Here is a 23,386-nt window from a genome sequence, read left to right on the forward strand (position 1 = left end):
AATAAATAAACAAAAAATGTTCTCAATTTTTATCAGAATGATGCAGTGACAATTAAAGTCTCATTAAAGCCTGCATTAATTCAGTCCACTTTCAAGCCATTTTTTTCTGTATAAAGTTTTTTCGAAACACTTTCTGAATCTAATGCTCATTTTATTCCACCGTTGAAACCTGCCATTAAACAGCCTATTCTATTATAGTAAAAAAAAAGTTTTGGCCAAAAGAAAAGCCAGTGTTGTTACAGCTATTAAAAACATATGATGATTATAAGATGGTTTTGAACTAGATGTTTAAAATGAACATGTAGAACTAACTTTGTGACAACTTGCCCTGCTCTTAGTCCATTTATGCAATCAAGAGTTTCAAGTTTGCCATCATTATCAAACGTCATTGTAGATCAGCTGAAATGACATTTCCTCTGAAATATAGAATAGATTTGATGGTTTGAAAGCCATCTGTTACTGCAAGCTTTTTCATTCACAATGTTTATGTCACATTACCGGTCATTTATATTCTGCAGTCTCCTGCAATGCACTCATTTAGTAATTCTGTAGGTAACACATTTTTTTATAGTCTACTTTTTTATAGTCTAATTACATGTCAACTAGCAGTCATTAGAGTTAAATATTTACTCTATATATATTTACCGGTTTAAGCAGATATATATGCTCATTTATTCATTATAAAAATAATTATTCTGCTCATCTGGTGTACCTGGTGTTTCTTTTCCTTGAGAACTTCTGTATACTTGAGCTAAGGTAATTGTCATTTTGTTATCTCGCTGTACTTTAAATGTGGCAAATATCTGATCTTTTGTGTTCATACCTCTACTCAATCTTGTACTCTTCTGAACTTTCCCATCTGTATATGAACAATATCTCATGAGCAGGAGTGTGATATGGCTCTGTATCAGCACAGCTCACAGTCATGTCGGTACAGAGCTATATCCATCTACTGTTCATGTCATATTGCATTTGTACAGTCCAGAGTTTTTAAATAACCAAAAAGCTCTCTTGTGTAACCACTTTCTTCCACTATATCTGCTGTTGATTTCATTTTTAAACAGCTGTTCTGAATTTTCTATCCACTATGGTGTTAAAGAGTCTTTTTCAGATTTCCAGGACACAGTCAGTGGCGTTTCATGCATATCTGGGCTATTCAGCAGAAATATGCTGTTTCAATAAATGATCAATTGAACAGTTTCATCAACTGAACTGTTTGGCATATGTTTACATGTATATATCACTCAAACTCCTGGCAATGACCAGTCTGACTAGTTTGACCCAGTTTAAAGGCTTGTATAATTATATTATTGCTGCCTCAGAAATCAAACACTAGGTTCGTTTTGTAGAAGTAAGACTTAAAAATATGCTCTGTATGAATGAATGTGTGTAGTATGAAGGTAATCTGGATGTTCAACATGCGTCACTATATTTGCATGCACATTTATAATACGATTATAATGCCATTTTGGAAATATTGTGATTCAACTTTTTTTAGTAAACAGTACTTTATTCAAACTATTATGACAATCAAAGCATACTTTGCAATGTAATAACTTATAATTGGAGTGATTATAGGAAATTGAGTTAAACAATTGTAAAATGCTTCTTAATCTTGGCTAAAATTCGGGTAAACAGCACTGAGTCAGCTCTGTATATTTTGATGCACTTTATTTAAGGCGAAGCACTTATCCTGCTGATGGAGGAAAGTCTTCACTTGTATGTCAACTTGTCTAAGTAGTCTCTTACCCTGAAACTCTCACGAACACCATTTGCTACTTTAACAACAGCTGCCAGCCCTGCTAGCAAATTTAGCAATCTGAACAAGTTCTCCCTGAGGAATTAATATCATTCTTTTTCCTCTTTGTTCTCGCAGAGGTTTGCCAGTCGACTAACACACCCAGGGCCCTTATTCTGCTTGAGCGATTTTGGCAGGTTATAACTTTGAAAGGTAAAAAGTGCTGCCCTAGACCAGGCCAGCTGTCTCTCATTGCTGTTCCCTTCCAAAATGAATGCAATGTTTAATTATCTCCCCAACCAAAGCCAATACAGGCTTTATTAAAAACAAATAGCTTTTCAATATTAATAAGCAGACCCCAGGAGCCTTTGCAACTCAGAAGAAAGGTGTCTTGCAAAATCTCTTTCTTCTATTTGTCACTTTGAATGGCATAAAGAGGTGTGCCAAAATAATCACAACACTAGTATTTTCACCAGCTAAAAATGGTTTTAAGTCAGTTATTTCTATCTTTTGCTTTAGCTGGTGGAAATACTAGTGTTCTAATCATTTTTTCCCCCACTATAAATGATGTTGGGGTAATTATTTGTGTTTCTTCGCGGTTAAGTCTTGAGCGTGAGATTATTATTTTGTTAGAAAGCCTGTACCATTATCTGGCCCATTCTGCACTCTTTTTCTCATATTCAGCAGAATTTTTTTAATGATACCTTGTTATTAAAGGAAGCGATATCCAAACACTCTTGTAGAATCTGAATCTACGTCTCTGTTAGGAGCACCTGCACTATTACCAGTGCGATATACTGTAACATATACATCAAAGAAGATATTAATAACCCTTTTGCTTGCCCTCTTTTCTTTGGTATTCCCACTTGCTATGGGATCCACAGCTACGACACGGAGGCAAGGTGATTCTGGCATGACTTGAAACTAGGACACAGATTTTCGCTCATCTATCAATCCCTGCAAGAGGATTTCTCCTGCACCGACCACTGCAGTGAATGTTTGCAGCACCGTGAACACCTTCTCTGAGTTCAAACACTCTCTATTGCTCATTTCACATGCTTTCGGTTTTGAAGAGGAAAACAGGGACTATTCAGTTCACTAAAAGCTTTTTAGACTTGACATTGCAGTCATAGATCTAAAAGTAGGTGTAGTGAGATGGTTATATTAACTTACATTCTTTACACAGCTATAAATAAAGCACATTGTAGTACTCTAAAAACAATCTCTGTTTTGCAGCAAGTGCCAGTGACTGAATGGCAATATTTCCCTCATAGAATATCATCTTTATTCAGGAATATATACAGTATGGTTGATTGTATCCACCAGAAATGAACTGGATCTGTAAAGCTGTTAGTGAAGAGTCAACATTTACATGTGATTGTTGATTTCAAGAACATATTTTTTAAGCTTTATTTATTCTATTTATCTTTAGGCATGTAAAACCCTTAGTTGTGGTAATGCATCTAATTTGAATTGCATTTTTGACATTTTGCAGTTATAATAAAGTTATCTTGTGCAGGAACATGCACATGTTTATCCTCTGTTGTTGTTTGAGTGGTGGTTATTTTATGATATTTTTGGGGGGGTTCTAGGTTCTGTGGTACTAAGTTATATTTACAGAGTAAGGTAATTGTTAAGTTTAGGTACTAGGAATATGTAGAATATGTGCTTTTTAATTACTAATAAAGAGCTATTACAATTTTAGCAATAGGAATACCAAGAAGCAGCTAGTTCATAGTGAGAATTGGTCCCTATACTAAAGTGTTTCCATATATTGCATTTATGTATTATTCATATACGTTGGTGTGTTTGTGGGGTGATGGGGAAAGTGTTCAGGAAACCGGTTTTAAAAATTATTTTATGCACTTTGCCTTGAAAAAAAACATTACATGAATAAAATATGATGAAAAAAGACAAAGGTATGTGAAAGAGTATTGTATGTTGAAAATAAATTACTCAGGCATGGACACAAATGTATAACGCTAGAGAAATAGTTGCTTATGTGTGCTCTATGTGTGCAGGATTACGACCACAGCCGCCTGCATGATGGACTTGCGCAGATACCCGCTTGATGAACAGAACTGCACGCTGGAAATCGAGAGCTGTGAGTGTCCCACAAGACTTTCTTCTTTCTTTCTCTGCATCAATTTTTCATATTCATCAGATATAAACACATTTTATATATAATGCTTTTTCTAGATGTTATTATATCCCATACACTAAAATGATTACAATTATTTTCCCACCATACTTTGCACTGCATAGCCCATAATAACAAACAAAAATCCCAGGTTTATATTGCAAATATATACACTGTAAAAAACAAACAAACAAACAAAAAAAAAAAAACACCAAGAACAACAGCAACAAAAAACTGTTATATTTATAGTAAACATTGGCAGCTGTGGTTGATAAAATTTTACTGTTAATAAAACATTTAGGGTTTACGGATTTAACAAATTTTCTGATGAAAAAAGTGTATTTCATTGACTTATATAATATCAATATACCATCCTGTTGACGTTCTGAAATATTTGTAATACACATATAACCATCACAATCAAGTGGTGATGAGTAAGTCACATGATAAACTAAAGCTCATCACAAGCTGGTTTTCCACAAGCTATATAAATAAGATGTCACAAACACTAAATACCATCACGGTGACACACATGAAACTGAATCTGATGTAACCTACAACACTAATAATCTCTGGGCAGGTCTTCCGGCCAGTTCTATCAAACCTTTACAATTAATACAGAATGTGGAAGATACATTTTTTTTTTATGAGCTGACAAGAATACACGTCACACTTCTGTTTATCAATTTGCACTGGCTTCCAAAGCTCAGTCATGGCATTGATATTTGCCTAAAAAACATCACTGGCTCTGCACTCATTTGCCTAAATTCATTACTTCAGACTTATGTTCCTCTAGAAGCTTGTGTTCTGCAAGTGAAGATAACTTGATTGTGCCATCCCAAAGAAGCACAAAGTCACTTTTATGGACTTTTAAATTAAATGTTCCCTCCTGCCATCTTCAAGAATCTCTTCCATCTTTATTTGACCCTCTAACTTTAACACTCTCTATTCTAATTCTATACTTAAAAAAATATAAATACATAAAAAAACTAGATTTCTAATCTTTTTGTATTCTATCTGTTTTCTTTTCATTTATTATGCAATTACAAAAGCAAAAAAAGACTACCTCTAACACTGGCTTGCTCTATTCTTATTCTATTCTATCTGTTTTCTTTTTAACTATTGTATTATTTAAAAAGCCCTTGTTATATGGGCTGGGTTAAGCTAACCGAGACTTGTTATTACACATGTATATTACTGCTCTTTTGTTGATTTTGGTTAATTCTATTGTCCTCATTTGTAAGTGGCAAAGTATAAAGCCGTCTGGTAAACGACTGAATATAAATGTAAATATTATACACATGACTGATAAGTAGAAACATAGTTCTTTCAAAGAAAAAAATAAATAAATAATAATTCAAGATGTAATGCAGGGAATTCTGGGAACGTCAATTTAATGCATACACAGCATTGTCTGGACAGGATGACTTTAATTGACATTCGTTTGGCATCACTGCTACTGACGATGGCTTGTCCATGTGTTTTAAAGGACATTCAAAGTTTTTTTTAATCTGGTTCTCATGAAAGCACCTGGAGATTTGGTTTGGTGCTCAAACTGCACATAGTGTGACCCATAAAATATAGCTATCAAAAATAAAACAATTAATAATAATAGTAATGATAGTATTATTGCACTTAATTTATGATAAACAACAACAACAACAACAAAAGGTTATTTATAGTATTTAAAAAAAATGTTTGGTTGGTATGAAAATGAATGGTCTGAACTTATTTACCAAACTATATATATAAAAGAAAAAGAGTGAGCAGATAACCCCTCATTTATTACATTGGCTACCAGTTAAATTCAGAACTGATTACATGGTTGTGATTTCTTGCACGGTCTAGCACCAGTTTATATCTCAGATCTTATTTGTCCATAATTCCCCTGAAGATATCTTAGATCATCTTTAAACTACACAAATCCTTTTCTGTATTAGCCCCTAAGATATGGAATCCAACACTTTAACCTATTAGGTTATCCTCCTCTTCATCATTTAAATAATCTTTTAAAATGTTTATTTTGTCAAGCTTATTCATGTTTTTAGATATGTTAGTCTTAGTTAGTTAAATTCTTAGTCTTTATTTTTATTGAGTTTTATGGCTCAAGTTGTTGGTTAATTATTATTATTTTTTTGTAAGACGTCTTCTTTTCCATGTGTTATTGTGATGTACTTTGGTCAGCATTTATGTTGTTTTGCTATATAAATAAAAATGACCTTGACCTTAACCTTGAGAGTTTCAAGTATATGTCAAACAAGTTAACTGCAGTCATCATTCTAATTTGGAATCCTGACCAATTCAGATTGAATTCTAAGGGTTTTGTGAACACTAGAAACAATCTGAGAGCACAGTGTGTGTGTGCAGAGAGAAAGCCAGCCGTACTCCACCATTACCTTAATTAGAATGACCTTCATGTTCATAAAGTCAGGAGATAAAGAGAGCCAGTCAGCATTCGTGCCATGCAGCGCCATGAGCAGAAAAGGCCTAATCAAATCTAATTGTGACTATACATGTGGTGTGCACTGGGAGAGAGCAGAGATCCAGCAGGAATCCTCCAGCGTCCGCCATTACGTACGGCCCACTGCCTGCTGCTTTTAAAGCAGAGAGACGGAAAGCTCAGAGCTGGAGGAGATTAGAAAAGGGACATGTGTACACTTGCTAATTGTGCTCTTGTGAACTCCAACACACTCGCTGCACTGTAGAGAACAGCTAATGCTTAATGCTAAGACAAAGTGAAAATGCACAAATCCTTCCTTGTTTCATATTGGGCTCATAATGTAATATTCAAGTTAGTGGATTCTCAGCTAAGAAAGATTTTTCTTCCTTTCTTTCTCTTTCTCTTTCTCTTTCTCTCTCTCTTTTCTTTCTTTTAATTGTGAAATGGTACTCCGTATCGACAGATGTATTGACAGCCTGTCAGCGAGCATAATGTGTCCATAACCTCAAATCCTCTGAGAATCCCGTGAACTTTTATCTAATAGGTTTTGCCGTTTTTATTTCCTGAGCTCTGTCCAAGTTTCTCAAAAGTTTCACTTTCTTTCAAGTTGCCTCCGCAGAGGATTGTGAGAACACAGAGTGTGCTGAGAGCACCAGCTGTACTCCAGCATTACCTATAGCCAAGCCGAGGTCACAGGGTCCTTTCCCAGCGAGCACATATTGATGAATGTATACTAAATGCATGACAAGGCTATTTGCAAAAATCTTTAGTGGGATCAGATGGTCAGGTCATCCTCTGAAGGGACTCCAGCAGTCTATTCATGCATAACACACACAAGACAGACTGAGCTATATATATATAAAATTGTATTCCCAACCATTGTCAAGATTTAAAAGGTGGTTATTATGCAACTTGTTTGGGAAAAAACAGCTTCTAAATATATCAATCAATTCTGAGACAAATCAAATTAGGAGACTCATTTAAAATTACTTTAAATAATTAGATATGCATATTTAAATCATATTAATAATACCACACCTAATAATAATAAATGACAGACAAACCCTCAAAATAAAAATGTAAGAAACATGCACAGAAGTGCAATTAAAAATAAATAAATAAACATGTCCACCCTATGTTCATTGAACAATCTAATGCTAAATGTTTGATCTTTGCGACGAATAATGTCAGTAATTATGATTGCAAAGTTTGCTGTAGAACTGTGATCTTGTTCCAAATAATTGCTGATTAACAGCATATACAACTTTGACAAACTGTGACTGACAGCTTTATATTTTAGTGAAATGGTCTGTACTTGTGTAAGCAGGCAGTTGTTGGTCAGATTAAGTTACAGTGTGGACCAGATTTCATGCTGATATTGAGATGAATTGGCCAGTGGATTGATGGCAGTCCAGGTACATCGTTACAGACACCAGGTGCATTCATGGAGAAACAAAAACAGAAATAAAGTCCAATGCTGAATTTCTGACAGCTGTGAGGAGGATAAGATCAGGGATGGCTGTCAGTGGTGTGGTGTTGTGTCACGAGGCTGTCATTGGGCTCAGACGTGGATGACACTGATTTGATGGGAGGCAGATCCCCCGCTCCTGTTAAACTGTGTGGGCAAGGTATTGTGCTAGGGTTATAGCAACAGCTAATATAACTATCTTATTTTAAAAAGGGGATGGTAATCTCGGCTATGTAATTTCAGAGTCACTATATAATACCATAGCGATTCTTGATGCATTTCAAAAATTATTATTATTATTTATTTTTTGGGCACTGTGCAAATATTGTCAAGTTGAGGTGATTTTCTGGCAAATTCTGCTGCTAAGTTTCACAATTACAAAGAAATGTCAAGTAACAAATTGAATTAAATGTGAAATTTTGAAGTAGAAAACTAAAATATTTTCTTGTAAAACATACAGCTTTATCTGCAGCTTTTAAAATAAATAATATTACAAAGAATTATACTTCAAGTGGTAACACTTTAGTTTAGGCACCAATTCTTACCATTAACTAGCTACTTGTTAATCACTAGCATATTAGCTGTTCGTTAGTACTTGTAAAGCACATATTATTCTGTATGATCATATTTTAGATCCCTTAATCCGACTCCATATACAGTACAACTACCTTACTATTTTTAAGCAGCTTAATAGGTTTATTGAGGCAAAAGTTATAGTTATAAGTTAAACTAAAGCCTGACCCTTCAGGTTTATTTTATTAATTAAACATAGTATATGTTTAAATGTAGATTATGTCATATAAATGCATACTACTCGTGTAGTATGTAGTGATATCTAATGTACTAGTATTATACTTGTACTGTATGTGTACTATTTCAAAACTTGGGACTAAATTAGGTCACTTTTAGTCTATAAAAGTTTACATTTAAGTGTACTTTTAGAGTAACAGTAGTAATATCTGAATTCAGAATGTAAATATTTTACATTTCAGTGTTTCTTTAGTATTGCAACTATAATATAAATTAAGTTTACGTATACTGTTAGTTGCTACCTGGTCTCACAGCATAAACGTACCTGGGTTCACTTTTTAGCGAGGCACAAATACATTCCAATTAGTACATATGCTGCAGTTTACAAAATAAACACTAGAGGCAGTAAAACACCCACAGCGTTCTACAGAGTTTCAATTAATAAAGCATCATTTTCCACACATTTACTAGAAATATATCATGTTATGAGTTGAAAGCTGATGTTTTTATTTTTATTTTTTTTTATTTTAGCATCACACATATCCAGCTTGATATCCATGGGTTTTCATAGGTGGTAGTGTTTTTTTCGGTAGTAAATGGAGTAAGGAGATGTACTTGAGAGGCGACGAGCTTCGGAGGACTGCATCAACAGATATGCTTTTATATAATAGCAGTTTTGCATTTGTTAACACTGTCTGGTAGGGTTAGGGTTGGTTTTGGCATACTTCCTTCCAATATGACAGAGCATTAACTTTTAGTTACAGTCCACGGATATTTGAATTCTGAACCAGAGCAATACGTCCCCGAAGCATCATAATAAAAACACAGCGATACGTACCCATTTCAACATAATATAAATGTGCCAGGTGTATGACTTTTTACTCCTTCTTCCAATCGTCTAAAGGGTTAACCCCTAACAAAATCAATTGTGATGCAAGTTCATGTGAAACAGCTTCTCAAACAAGATTCTCAAACACTTGATTGTGTCTATAGGGAATTGATTTGATGATTGGAGCGATGTCGTTTGCTAATCGCTGTGATCCTGTGAGTGACAGGTTGCCGGAGGCCTAGCTCTGGTGCACACATCACTGGAGAAGAGATGGAAGTCAATGTTTACTATTAAAGATTATAAAACAACATACATACATATATATATATATATATATATATATATATATATATATATATATATATATATATATATATATATAGTCAATTCTGATTCATTTCTTATTCATGAGATTAATGACACTGAATAAAGACAAGTACAGTAAGCAATAAACATGAAACCAATTTTAATAACTGTTTTTACATCTCTGATGGAACTACATATAGTTACAAATAAAATGAAACAGGAGTATAGCATGTCAGTGTATTGGCAATCACACTCACATTCACATTCACTCATGAATATTTAATAAGGGTTGGCAGGTTTGGGTTGGGACAATTTATGATTATTTATCTGTAGCTAAGCAATTCATTATAACATATACAACTATAGAACATCAGACTCTTCAGCATGTGGGAACTTTTCCCTGGCTTAAAAATTGAGAATGCTTTGCTCATTTGAGTTTACATGGAAATCGGAAACAGGGAAATCCCCTCAGGCATGAACTGCATTATAATTAGTGTAAACAGAAACCCCAAAATTGCACCATACACTTTTTTTTTTTCCTTAACCCCTTTGTAGTCACCTCCTTTTTTGGCATGGAGACAGAAATGACATACCCAAAATAAAAAGGTTTCTGCTCATGATTCTTTCTGACTAGATACATATTCAACATATGTTCACAAAGCTGACACTTTAAAGTTTACTGTTCAGGAATCAGAATCACTCAGACTGTTATGATAATAGAGATATATAAGCTCAAACATAAAAACAAAAATAAAAATATTAAAAACATATTTTTTAAATGTATTTAAAAAATGTGTTGATGTAAGATATGAGTTTAGAAATAGAGTGTAGCTAAAGCCACAAGTCTTTCAAAACTTCATTAGAAATTTCATAATCTAATCTGTAAAACTGTGAATTTTATGAAATATTTTCTAAGGCCATGTCATGTGTGTTTTTTAGAGAAGGCTAATCAGATTGATTTATGGCCCTTGTCATCTCTGTGAGATCTCACATGTAAACTCTCCAGTGTATTTTGTGTGTGTTTGGCTGTGAAAACTGCCCGATTAATCCCTATCTGTTATTCCATTGTTCTCACCAAACGAGTCTTTCACACCTCCGCCAGGTATGACACATTATCCGCATTATTCTTTTATCATTATTCTTTTGTTTTTATTCCACCTTTATTAGCATTGATTGTGGTTTTTCAGGCTTTACAAAGCAACAAAGCAGCGATCTCACTTCAGTCTCTCTTTGCATTTAGCCCTTATTTATCAAAAGTCTTACTATAAAAATACAACAAAACATTTTTCTACGACCTTACGTGAATTATTGAGACAAAAATGCATTATGAAGAAGAAAAGCACCTGCTATTAGTAGCATCGGAGCTAAGGTTAGCATCAAGCTACATCAGACAATTTATGAAATTATTAGTACACTTTTATACAAAACTCACTTTAAACCCCGATCGAGTCTTTATAATAACTTCCTTTAGCGATCAGGGGTGGAATTTGGTCGTTTACAATTGTAAAAATATGCTATTTGTAGCCTTTTTCATCGCTGCACAAGTTAGCATTTCCCATGTACATTTTTTTGTATATTTTATAAAATGCCCCAGATCTCAAGAAAATCTCATACCAAGCTTTTCTATCGTAATCGCGGGTTTATTATTCGGATATTTCGTGTATACAGAGGTGTTTCAGTGTTGTTGTGAGCAGATATGAACCAGGAACTGTTCACGAACCATGTGACACGATCTGACGCTGTCTGGTTTTGGGACTGTCAGATTGACAAGCCCAACGTCCAATCAGAGTCTGTCTGGGTCACAGCTCGAGTACACGGAAGCAAACACACAGAGACGGCTCTGGAAGAGGCTATTTATCATCAGATCGCGTAAATCAGTGGAAAATGAATAGAAATGACGATTCTGTCTGAAGAAATATGAAGTAAACATCAGTAAATATATCCATATATCTCCGCAGATATGCATCTTTGGTCTATAAATCCTTATTGACGCTGTTCAGTGAGTCTATGTGAACACAAATAAACCGCTCTTGACGTGACTGAATATGAGTGAGTTGTGAATTTCTATTCAAAATGGGGCATAATACGGATTTATTATTTTGCACTCCTGACATAAATCACTAAATATCTGTCACTGTAACAGTGTTGTATCAAAATATTGGTCAAATATCGAAGCTAGAGTCTTTAAACTTTCAGTTGATGCACAGTTTGTCCAGATCAAGTAAGAGAGTGAAGTTTAATGTGCTGTGAAAGTGAAACAATAATAAACTGGGGCCGTCGGCGATGTTTGCCCGTAAAGGGGTTAAGCCCTAATTGGACGTATGAGGTGCTGGTAGAAACAGTTTACTTGTTTGCAAAACATATTTTAGGTCACAATAAATAGATGGCCGAGATTATGCTTTCTGTGTTTCCAGGAATTTCAGTGCAGCATTTACCTCATCACAGCCCACCAAATCACCCCCAACTTTTCACTGGGCAGCCAGATCGCTGTTGGCTGCTCGGTCTATGTCTTGAGGAAATGTCATGCATTGAGAAATGAACTGCGACTTGGCCTGAAGGAGAGCTGCAAAACGAATATCTGCCATGATGTACAACTAGACTGAATGTGACTCTAACCAAGGTGCAATAACAAAAATGCAGCTGCACAAATCCATTTATCTCTTCATTAAGTCATAAATCATCAAAATCTTCATTAAAAAAAAAATAATTATATTAATTTCTAAAACTTGTATGTTAAGGCATTTACCAATAGCCTATGCATTGCAGGTTAAACTAAAATTATTTAAATTCAAAATATGATTGTTTATTGGAATTTTTGTTTAACTTGTAACACAGATTTTCTCATGTAAACAACATACCTGCAATAAACCATCAATATCCTCCAAATTAACTGTTGGCTTGAAAGCCATATTTATTACAGAAATAAAAACACAGGCATGTTAGTACCATTTGAATTTCAAAACAATCAATGCCAATAAAAAACAAAAATGATTTCCATGTTGAATTCTAAGTGGACTGCAAAAAAATTCCAAAGTATAGTCATTGCCAGTGCTTTAAGTGGGCTGGTACGCACCAGTACTCAGTACCGCCACTTCCAAATATAGCTCTTGAGCGTACCGCCACCTCTCCGTGCGCCCAGAACGTGCTTGTAGCGTACCGGTACGCTCATTTGGACATCTGTTTTAATAGAGGTTTTAATCTTTTACCTGCACTGCCGATTTTCAGAGCGCCCTTCACAATGCAAGCTTCCTAATTCATCCCACCCAGAGCAGAAACTACATTACCCATTCACCCTTAAATTATACAAGTGATTAGTGCATGTGTCGCTTTTCCCACTGTTAAGTGTCAACAACTCAACGTGGCCGGAGAAGGTGTGTGAAACTCGTTATGAGTGTACACCACACTCGGTTCGGTTAAAAATCAAATACAGTTAACAACAACACTTAATATGTTTTCTTGGCTTCAGACTCTGAATACTGCAGGAACAAGACTAGAATCAGATGATTCGCTGACTGACACCTCACCAAATTTGAATCCTATCACTGCAGGTCAGACTCAAGCTAATGAAGTAATGCAGCTCTTTCAGGAAGGGTGACCAGACGTCCCGAAAAATTCGGGACAGTCCCGAAATCTAAACTGTTGTCCCGACTCCCGAATCTGGCCCTAATTGTCCCGACTAAAGCAAAATTTTAAGTATTTATTGTCTGATAAACATTAAAAACTGTCTGCGGAGGTTGAGTCGTCCTGCAGCCCCCGCTGGCTGCTCATTGGATGCAGCATCTTTTTTCTAAGTTCTAAAAAAATACCGTAGACGGCAAGGCACAAATTTAGATATTTATTTATCTAATTATTCTATAGCCTATGCACAAAGACAATATGATCTTTTTGTCCCCTTTTTGTTTTAAAGCTTGATGAAGAGAGAGAGCGCAAGTTGCTGCAGCTGGAGGAGGACAGTGATGCACGCGTACAGGAGTGATTGACAGTTCGCGGCACTGTGTACAAAAAATACTCCGCTACACAATTATTTCGTTATTTTCGTTTAAGCTTATTAACGTTAGCGTTACAGAAAGGTCTGATTTACGCACTGTTACAGTCATTGTTTTTTTTTTGTTTTTTTGTTTTTTAAACAATGACATTTGAGTTCATGATTTTAATGTTGCTGTTTCTTGTGGCAGACTGAATGAAGAGTAATGTTTCTTGTGGCAGACTGAAGAGTAATCCGGCAGAGTTTTATACTGAAACTTTCCGTCTAAAAGTCCTTCCTTGGTCTTATCCATATTTCTTTGCACGTTGAACACACATAGGCCTCAACCGGAAATAAAAAAAAACTGCAACCGCGTTAATTGCGTTATTTTTTTTTAACGCGTTAAATATTTCAAGTTAATCGAATGCGTTAACGCGCTAATTTTGACAGCACTAAGTTTTATATAAGATGCATGCTCTTCGTGGCCTTTACACTGAAGATGTTAAAGAGTTTGGGATGAGGGATCAATATGAAGTGTGTGAAGTGTCATTCTGCCAGGCACTGATCGTTACTCAGACTGATGGAAGACCAACAGCACCAAGGCCAGACAAGAGACAGACAGGTTTAGCTCTTCATTGAGAACTGCTGCCTCTCTGTTCATTTGTGTTTGTCTGCAGATATCAGCTTAATTGGAGACAATGTTGGTGAAGGACGTCCCGGCAAACTTATCTCATTACAAGCCTTCATGTTGTCAAGTTTGATATAAATAAATCAAGCATCCACACAGAGCACCAGAGTTAGAGATGGTTGTGTACTGACCTGTGTAGCATTTGGTCCAATCACACACACACACACACACACACACACATAAAGATATATATTTAACGTCCCCTCATCTAACCAAAGGATCTATGGACCCTTCCCCTGAAATGCAACTATGACCTCAAAAAGGGCAGAACAGGCCTCTGGTTACCATGGTAACATCAATATATCAATGTTTTACACCTCAAAGAAATGTAGAGTTTTCACTCTAAATTCACTTTGAAACAGACAAATGTACCATTGTACTAGACAGTCCATCCTTACTATATCTATCTCTAGATATAACCACTTGAGAAATGTAGGAACATATACTCAATTTCCCCATTTCTTTAATTTTCCTCTCAATGTGTTTCACTTATGTATTGATACTTACTCTTTCAAATTAATATTTTAGAATAGCATACTATTGCTATACTATCATAGGAATGCCATGTTTGGTACATTTCGGCTGCATTTTTAATGGTCTAAATGTTTGTTTATATTATATGTTGGTACCCATGGAAGGTATTTGTTTTACCAGAATCTTTATTCGTTTCTTCATCAGTATCCAATCAAAGACCAGATGTGAAACATATGCTTGAGGACAAAAGGTTGTAAAACTTCCCTCCAAAAGGTACAATTCCTCATTGGCTCACTCAAATCCTGAGGGTGTGACATCGTCACCCTATATAGATCACTGATCACCAGATCAGGCGCTTCTTCTAGATTCAGGTATTACAAGGAGAGGGTGACTTATGAGGACATAACCCATGTCCCCATTTTTTCAAAACACTTATAAATCATACAGAATGAGTTTTGTATTTATTTTTTTATTTTTTTTGAGAAAGTTAAAATTCACAAAGTTTCCTGTGAGGGTTAGGGTTTTGTACAGTATAAAAACCATTACACCTATGGGATGAACCCACTTTTCGCAAAAACAAACGTTTGTGTGTGTGTGTGTGTGTGTGTGTGTGTGTGTGTGTGTGTGTGTGTGTGTTAGATTAGTTTAAGTGTTTATGTAGTTAATAAAGTCTTATTTGTATCACACTTGAGGTTGTTCATTGTTTGCTCGTAACTGGAGTCCCTAATCACGCAGATTTTAGCTTCATGCTCGGAGTAGTATTGTACAGTAAGAAAGTTATTTCCTTGAACAGGAAAGTAACGTTCTTACAATTGACAGACAGTTGACACTGAGAGGTCAAGTATATACTTACAGAGGATCTAAACATTTATAATTAATCATAAATAGTTATAATTGATTATTCATATTTGCCCTTTGAGCTGATTCGCTACACCTGTTAAAAGAATAGTTTGGAGAAATTAACATTGGAGGTAGCGTTATTATGTATTATGAACTGGTATTTTATTAGGAAAAAATGGTTTGAAGATAGATTTGTTTCTTACAAACATGTTGCTTTTGAGCTCACAAGACATTAAAGGGTTAGTTCACCCAAAAATGAAAATTATGTCATTAATAACTCACCCTCATGTTGTTCCAAACCCGTAAGACCTCCGATCATCTTCAGAACACAGTTTAAGATATTTTAGATTTAGTCCGAGAGCTTTCGTTGTGAGCTCATTCACTGCAGTTTGTGATATCCGGTTCGTGAACGAAATCATTCGATGTAACCGGATCTTCTTGAACCAGTTCACCAAATCGAACTGAATCGTTTTAAACGGTTCGCATCTCTAATACGCATTAATCCACAAATGACTTAAGCTGTTAACTTGTTTAATGTGGCTGACACTCCCACTGAGTTCAAACAAACCAATATCCCGGAGTAATTCATGTACTCAAACAGTACACTGACTGAACTGCTGTGAAGAGAGAACTGAAGATGAACAACGAGCCGAGCCAGATAACGAACAACAGACTGACTCGTTCTTGAGTCAAGAACCGGTTGCATTGGTTTTATATATGTTTGTATTTATAAAGCACATTTTAATGTCTTATTCCGCATGACCATATTTTAGATCCTGTGACCTGCCCCACACCTACTATTAATAAGCAGTGAATTAGTAGTTTATTGATGGGAAAACTCAGAGTTAATAGTGAATGTGTTCCCTTTTCAAAAAAAGCTTGGAAGCTATCAATGTTTGTAATCAGGCCTCAAATTAAATCGTTTTATATATGTCATTTTTCTACGTTGTTTGATGACTGGTTGAGTGCAGTTTAAATTATGATTATTTAATAATAATAATGATTATTATTATGCTTATACATAAAATTAATTGCACATGAAATTGTTTGAGTTGTATGAATAAATCAGCAATTGAAGTTGATCTTAATATTTTTGTCACATAAAATAACAAAATAGGGTATAAGGAAAGCATGTGTTTTTCATGGAGGTGACTTAACATAGTGTTTTACTTTTATTTTACTTTTGATGGCCTAATCTCGTTTTACCAGGCCTCTGCATATTTCTCAAATTTTCTGCACTGCTGAAGCACAGCACACAGAGCCGGCAGCCGTCAGAAGCAATTCTTGAAAGGCATATCTCCTCTACCATATAAAGAAGTTTGCTTGTATAGGTGTCTTGTTTCAGATTCTCATGCGCCATGTTTGTGCAAAGTTAAGTTGATGATATACCATATGCGAATTAAGGGACACTTTTAATTGCACAGTAGAAATAGGATTAAAGAAGCTTTGAACCATCTGGATCAAGCATTTCTGTAGAGGCATACATGTACTCCTGGAGATATTCCCCATTTAGACGTGCTTTCCCTTTTTTGTTGAATGTGCTAGCAGGCGATTCCATAACATGCATATAAAGAAGCATCAGAAGATATTTAACTAGAGGGCCTTTGGCCTCTCCAGTCCCACCTCGACACTCGGGGTGAGTTTTCATCTTTTTTCATTCTTTATTAGGCAGACCAGCCCTTATTAAGAGCAGTTCAGACACCATTGAAGTGCATCCTAACTGCAGGTTATTTATGTTTTAATCCTTAGTCATTTCCATAATGCTTTCATGGGAGGCAATATTCAGAACATTTGTCCTCATCCAAGCAAATTTAAGCAAATTTCACAGCATGAATGTTTTCAGAGACATAAAATAAGTAAGAGTCAGAGACAATGTTTTAAAACTTTTTTTGAGCTGCATACACTCTGTTCCAAAGCTCTGCTAAGATGCTGTCAGTATAATTACTCTACTATTTATTTTCATGTAAATATTTAGGTCAGGTATATTTGAAAACTTCATTAATTATGAAACATTGGTTTAATGAAGATAAGATTTTGTATATTTACTGTTACATCAACTAAAACTATGCCCAGCATAGAACATGCATGTAAACATGTTGTACAAACTGTACCGCAGTGATATGCGAGACATCATTTGTGTATTTTATTTATTTATTGTTCTGAAAATCTCAGTTACAGAACTATATTGCAATCATTCATGATGTGCGAAATACTGCAAGAAAATCCTCAATATTGAATTAAGAGTGGGTGGTTTATGTGAATTTATTGATATGGGGAACTGTCTTCAGAAAAGTTTAGATGGTATTTTCTTTTTTTATCTTGTCTCTGTATAATACATATTAAAGTAGGGTTTATAAGCACTGCGCTGCTTTGTTAATTCTTTGCTGTCAGAGAGTGAATTTGTGTCTCATGAAGCCTGTCTGGTGTTTTAGTTTAGTGCAGTAATGTTTTATGTGGCATATTTTCACAGATATATAGAAGGCCCATTCTGTTTTTCTTCAAATGTTGAAATAATCCAATCTAATCGAAATTGAATACTGCTCATTCAACATGTGTGTAGCATCTTTGTTTGGATCATTAAGGTTAAGGAATAGTTTATTTTCCCTGAGTGGAATGTATCCTAGGTTCAGAAATATAACTACCACATCACATAAAACATATAGTAGAAAGATCAAAACTAGAAATAATCCCCAAAAATGTTATTTGATAGCTTAATTGCAGAAGGAATAAACTAATTATTGCCTCTTATTTTAGATCACACAACTTCTTTGTCCGAGCTCTTGTTCTCTCCAGACTGGACTATTGTAACGCTCTCCTGGCAGGCCTTCTTGCATGTTCTATCCAGCTTCTACAGCTCATCCAGAATGCAGCAGCGAGGGTTGTCTTCAATGAGCCAAAAAAGCTCATGTTACTCCTCTTCTCGTCAGGTTACACTGGCTACCAATAGCCGCTCACATCAAATTCAAGATACTAATGCTTGCCTACAAGATGACTACTGGTGGTGCACCATTATACCTAAACTCACTAGTTCAAACTTATGTGCCCTCCAGAAGCTTGCATTTTGCAAGTGAACGAAGCCTTGAGGCTCAAAATATAGGCTTCCTGGACTTATAAGGCTTCCTGGACTGTGCCCAGCTGATGGAATAACCTCCCAATCTCAATTCGAACAGCCGAGTCTTTACTCATTTATATATATAAAAAAAAAAAAAAAAAAAAAGTATATAAAGACCAACTAATACTAGCACTTACGTTTTCTATTATATTCTTTATATAATAAAAAGAAAATATAGCTATGTGTCAGGAATCATACGCAAGAATCCAGCAGGGAGTAGTAATAAGGTTTAATGAAACAGTCAGTAGACCAAACAGAATTGCTGGCAGACAACGGGCACCAAGCAGGTCCTAGGAAACACGACAACTGCAGTGTAGACTCCAAGCAGGGCAGACGAGAAATGTGATGTGCTGCGACGATCCTCAAACATAGGCAGACCAGAGTTCAAGCAGACATACAAGCTGGATCTCCATGCAAACCAAGAGTGGGACCAGAACTGCACAGAACAGAGACAGCAAACCAAACGATCTGACACTGAACCTGACTGACACTACATATAGGGCTAATAAACGAGACACACCTGCTGATTGCTCGTCAGCGCAGCTGGCGTAGATAGGCAATCAGATCAGTGCAGTACACACAAAATGAACAAGCAAACCTGTAAACCGTGACATTACCCCACCCCCTAGGAGTGTCACCTGACGCTCTCAGAGGGTCCTACCTGGGGCGATTGAATGCGTCGATAAGGGAATGATCCAATATGTCCCAGGCAGGGACCCAACTCCACTCCTCCAGACCATAACCCTCCCAGTCCACTAAGTACTGGAATCCACGTCCCCTCCGCCTTGAGTCCAGGATAAGATTAACCGAAGAGGCTGGTTCCCCATCTACAAGTCGCGGCGGTGGGGGAACCGGGACAGGCGGATTAATAGTCGAACAAAAAACTGGCTTGATTTTAGATACATGGAAGGCGGGGTGAATCCTCCAGTATGCCGGAGGGAGTTTGAGGCGGACCGTCACCGGACTAAGGATCTTGGTTATGGTAAATGGGCCAATGAATTTAGGAGCTAATTTTCTACAAACGGAGCGGAGAGGAATATCAGCAGATGAAAGCCACACTATTTGACCATCGATGTAGACGAGAGGTTTCAACCGATGGTGATTGGCCTGGACCTTAGTGCGCAAACCCACCTGGTGAAGGGTCCCCCTGGCCATTATTCAGATGTCTCTGCACCCCTGGATGAATTTGTGAGCAGAGGGGACTGCAACTTCAGATGCCAGACTAGGAGAAATTGGTGGCTGGTACCCTAAACTACACTCAAACGAAGAAAGGCCCGTGGACGACATTTGTAATGAGCTATGCGCATACTCAAGCCATGAGATATGCTGACTCCAAGAGGATGGATTCTGTGACTCAAATGTTGGTTGGCCCGCTCCGTCTGACCGTTACTCCTGGGATGAAACCCAGAAGAAAGACTGACATTCGCCCCCAGCAACCAACAAAACTCTATCCAAAATTTGGATATAAACTGAGGAACCCGGTCAAAGACCATGTCTGTCAGCAGGCAATGGATACGAAACACGTGGTCTATGACAGCAACTGCTGTCTCTCTGGCTGATGGCAATTTGGGCAGATGGATAAAATGCACAGCCTTCGAGAACCTGTCCACCACAGTTAAAACCACTGTGTTACCCTGTGAGGCAGGGAGACCTGTAACAAAATCTATTGCAATATGTGACCGAAGGAACTGACAATGGTTGAAGGAGCCCAGCAGGAAGGCGAGTGGAACACTTACAACTGGTACAGAACGAGCAGTCCAATACAAAATGATAAGTGTCACGAGCCATAGTTTGCCACCAGAACCGTTGCTTAATGAGAAAAATGGTACGATTGACTCCTGGATGACACGCCACCTTGGAACAATGACCCCACCGAATGACGTTGGACAGCAATTTCTCTGGCACAAATAAACAACCCAGTCAACATCCGGGCGGAGGCACTACCCTATCTAAGGCCATGCGGACCTTCGACTCGATCTCCCAGGTCAACATTGAAACCACACAATTATGTGGAACGATGGACTCGGGAGAAACGGGCGTTCAGATTGGTCAAAATGCGGGACAGTGCATCAGGTTTGATGTAATTGTAACCTGGACAATAGGAAATGAAAAAATGACAAATAGTAATGACAAAAGCCGCTTTAGATTCCTCAGTGGGAAATGATGAGTGCTGTAGAGATAAAAAAAACAGAGCATTTTGTCAAAAATGATCGACATAGATGTGGCTCACCAGCATAGGCAGCAGGAGGAGGCAGACGGGGCTCCGGATTGTCGGCAGGACGATCCGTAGGTGGTGGATTAGGCGCAGTGGGCACCTGGGCAGGCTCAACTCTCAGATGTTGCAACTGTTTGGTTAATTCAGGTACCTGTGGTACCAAGGCTGACTGACTGTCTGACACAGCCCTACATATAGGGCTTATAAACGAGACACACCTGCAACTGATGTGATTGCTTGTCAGCGCTGCTGGCGCTGATAGGCAATCAGATCAGTGCAGTACACACAAAATGAGCAAGCAAACCTGTGAACCGTGACAGCTATGCGTTCTGTGCTAGACTAGCTGACACTTGTCCTGGCACTTGTATACGGTTGTTGTTCTCATGTTGATCTCATTGCTTCTGTTGTTCTCATTTTTTTAAAGTTGCTTTAGATAAAAGTGTCTGATAAATGATTACATGTAAATGTAAATATGGTTTCTAACAGAGCTAGTAAACATCTTGTTCATGTAGGCTTCATATATTTTCAATCTTTCTTGTCTCTTGCTTAAAAAATAAATAAATAAAAGGCAATTGAAATCGGCTATAAAACCTATGATTGGTGCATCAATACTACCATTTATTTATTTAACAGTACAAAGTTCACTAGGAATGTATGCAAGTGAAATCTTATTTTGCTTTTAAGTAAAGTGAAGCATTGCAATAAAAACTATATATTTTTTCCTACTTACTGTTCCTGTCACCTACGCATAAGTGTAAATGTTCTGATGTGCCAAGCCGTCAGAACTAAATCGGACCAAAAACCAAGGTGTGTGATAAAATTGAAAGAATCTAAAAACTGAGAGCCAGAAAGGACGTTACAACCTTCCAAATCAGCAGTTTTTATGCTGTGTTTCAATTAAGAAGCTGTCTAATATGGAAAACAAAGTTTACTTGGGTTTGTTAGAGATGACTATAGTATTAGTTGAACACCACTGCTTTTCCATCTCCTCATGCTGGAGCTCATGTGCACGTGGTTTACAGCTAGCGGAGCGGTTCAAATGTAGTGATGTAAGAGCACTGACAGGAATGTTAGCCAAAGCTAATTTGCTAAGTCAGGCTCAATGACATAGAAACAATGGAGTTAAGTGGCTTTGAATGGCCCAACCAACCACTCAAATGCCATTATTTCCTGCAAAACAATATGATGTCATGTTTGTAAGGTGTAATGATTGTTGAACACAAAAGAGTAATGCGATAAAAGATAAATCTGGATATTCAGGTAATTCCTGTAATAAATAACTGGACACAATTAATTCATGGATCAACAATACAAACATTTCACAAACCAATATCTATCTATTAATTTATATTTATTTCTTTATTTGACTTTTTTTTTTTTTTTTACTTATGTATTTATTTTTTACTTATTTATTTTACAGTTTTACTAATATATATATATATATATATATATATATATATATATATATATATATATATATATATATATATATATATGTATATATGTGTAGCCACACAATTTATTCATGCACTCACAAGTCTTGCTGGAGAACAAGAACACCACTCCTCTGTCGTATGTTTTTATGTTACGCATATGTAGAGTTAGTTGTTAACTCACTTGTCAAGGTTAAATTCTTGTGTGCTGGGTAAAATACAATTGCTTTCTCAAAATGTGGTTCTTTTGATGATACAACTTGCTCTTTCGTAATCTTTGGTAGCTTGGGTGTTTACGTGGGAACGCTAACACTTCTCCTGCTGTGGATCTTTCTCTCTGATCTACTTTTCTTTTGTGTTTGGGCCGTCAGTCTAATAACGGGAGGATTGTCCACGAGAGGATTATGCGAGGCCAAAAGAAGTTTTCTGGTCTGACGCCATACAATACAATGTTTCTCAATCATTGATGGGCTGCCGTTCGTGTTTCTGTCAGTTTCGGCATAGAGAGCACTGAAGCAAACACAATATCTCATGTTTCGCTTGAATATGTATGAAGGCTTTTTTTTCCGCAGCTGAGGTCAGAAACGGACTGCTGTATGATTTGACTTGACAATGAGTTTGACCCAAGGCTTGCATGCACTTATCCTCCGCTCTAACATAACACAGGTTCAGCTTGACCTCAAGTCCACAAAAAATAAATGAAAACATGCAGCACAAACACGTTCCTCTGTTTTTATTATATCATATCAGTGCAGGTCTATTTCAGAGCTCTTCTCAAATGTTCTCAGATGAACTTAAATTTACTTCTCTTCATTAGGAATTCTTCACATCTTAGCATGCTTTTAAAAATTGAACATTTTAAATTATGAATAAGTGAGGTTTTTAACGAATAAAGAAAGACACTGTAGCTTTTTAGTAGTTTGCTTTACCTGACTGTTTACATCCTGACAAAGTTTTTATTTTTCCAACCATTTAAGAACAAGTAAGAT

At 36.5% G+C, this 23,386-nt stretch overlaps 1 protein-coding gene across 2 annotated transcripts in view; it reads left to right on the top strand.

Annotated features, from left to right (window-relative positions):
- The window catches only part of LOC113038228 (gamma-aminobutyric acid receptor subunit beta-2), an 82,874-nt gene that overhangs the window by 46,600 nt on the left and 12,888 nt on the right, over window positions 1-23,386 (top strand). For both annotated transcript variants that reach the window (XM_026195498.1, XM_026195499.1), the window contains exon 5: window positions 3,760-3,842. In XM_026195498.1, coding sequence (XP_026051283.1) covers window positions 3,760-3,842 — 83 coding nt within the window. The remainder of the gene's footprint in view (window positions 1-3,759; window positions 3,843-23,386) is intronic.

Source organism: Carassius auratus, chromosome 21 (genome assembly GCF_003368295.1).
Source record: "Carassius auratus strain Wakin chromosome 21, ASM336829v1, whole genome shotgun sequence".
NCBI classification, from domain to species: domain Eukaryota; kingdom Metazoa; phylum Chordata; class Actinopteri; order Cypriniformes; family Cyprinidae; genus Carassius; species Carassius auratus.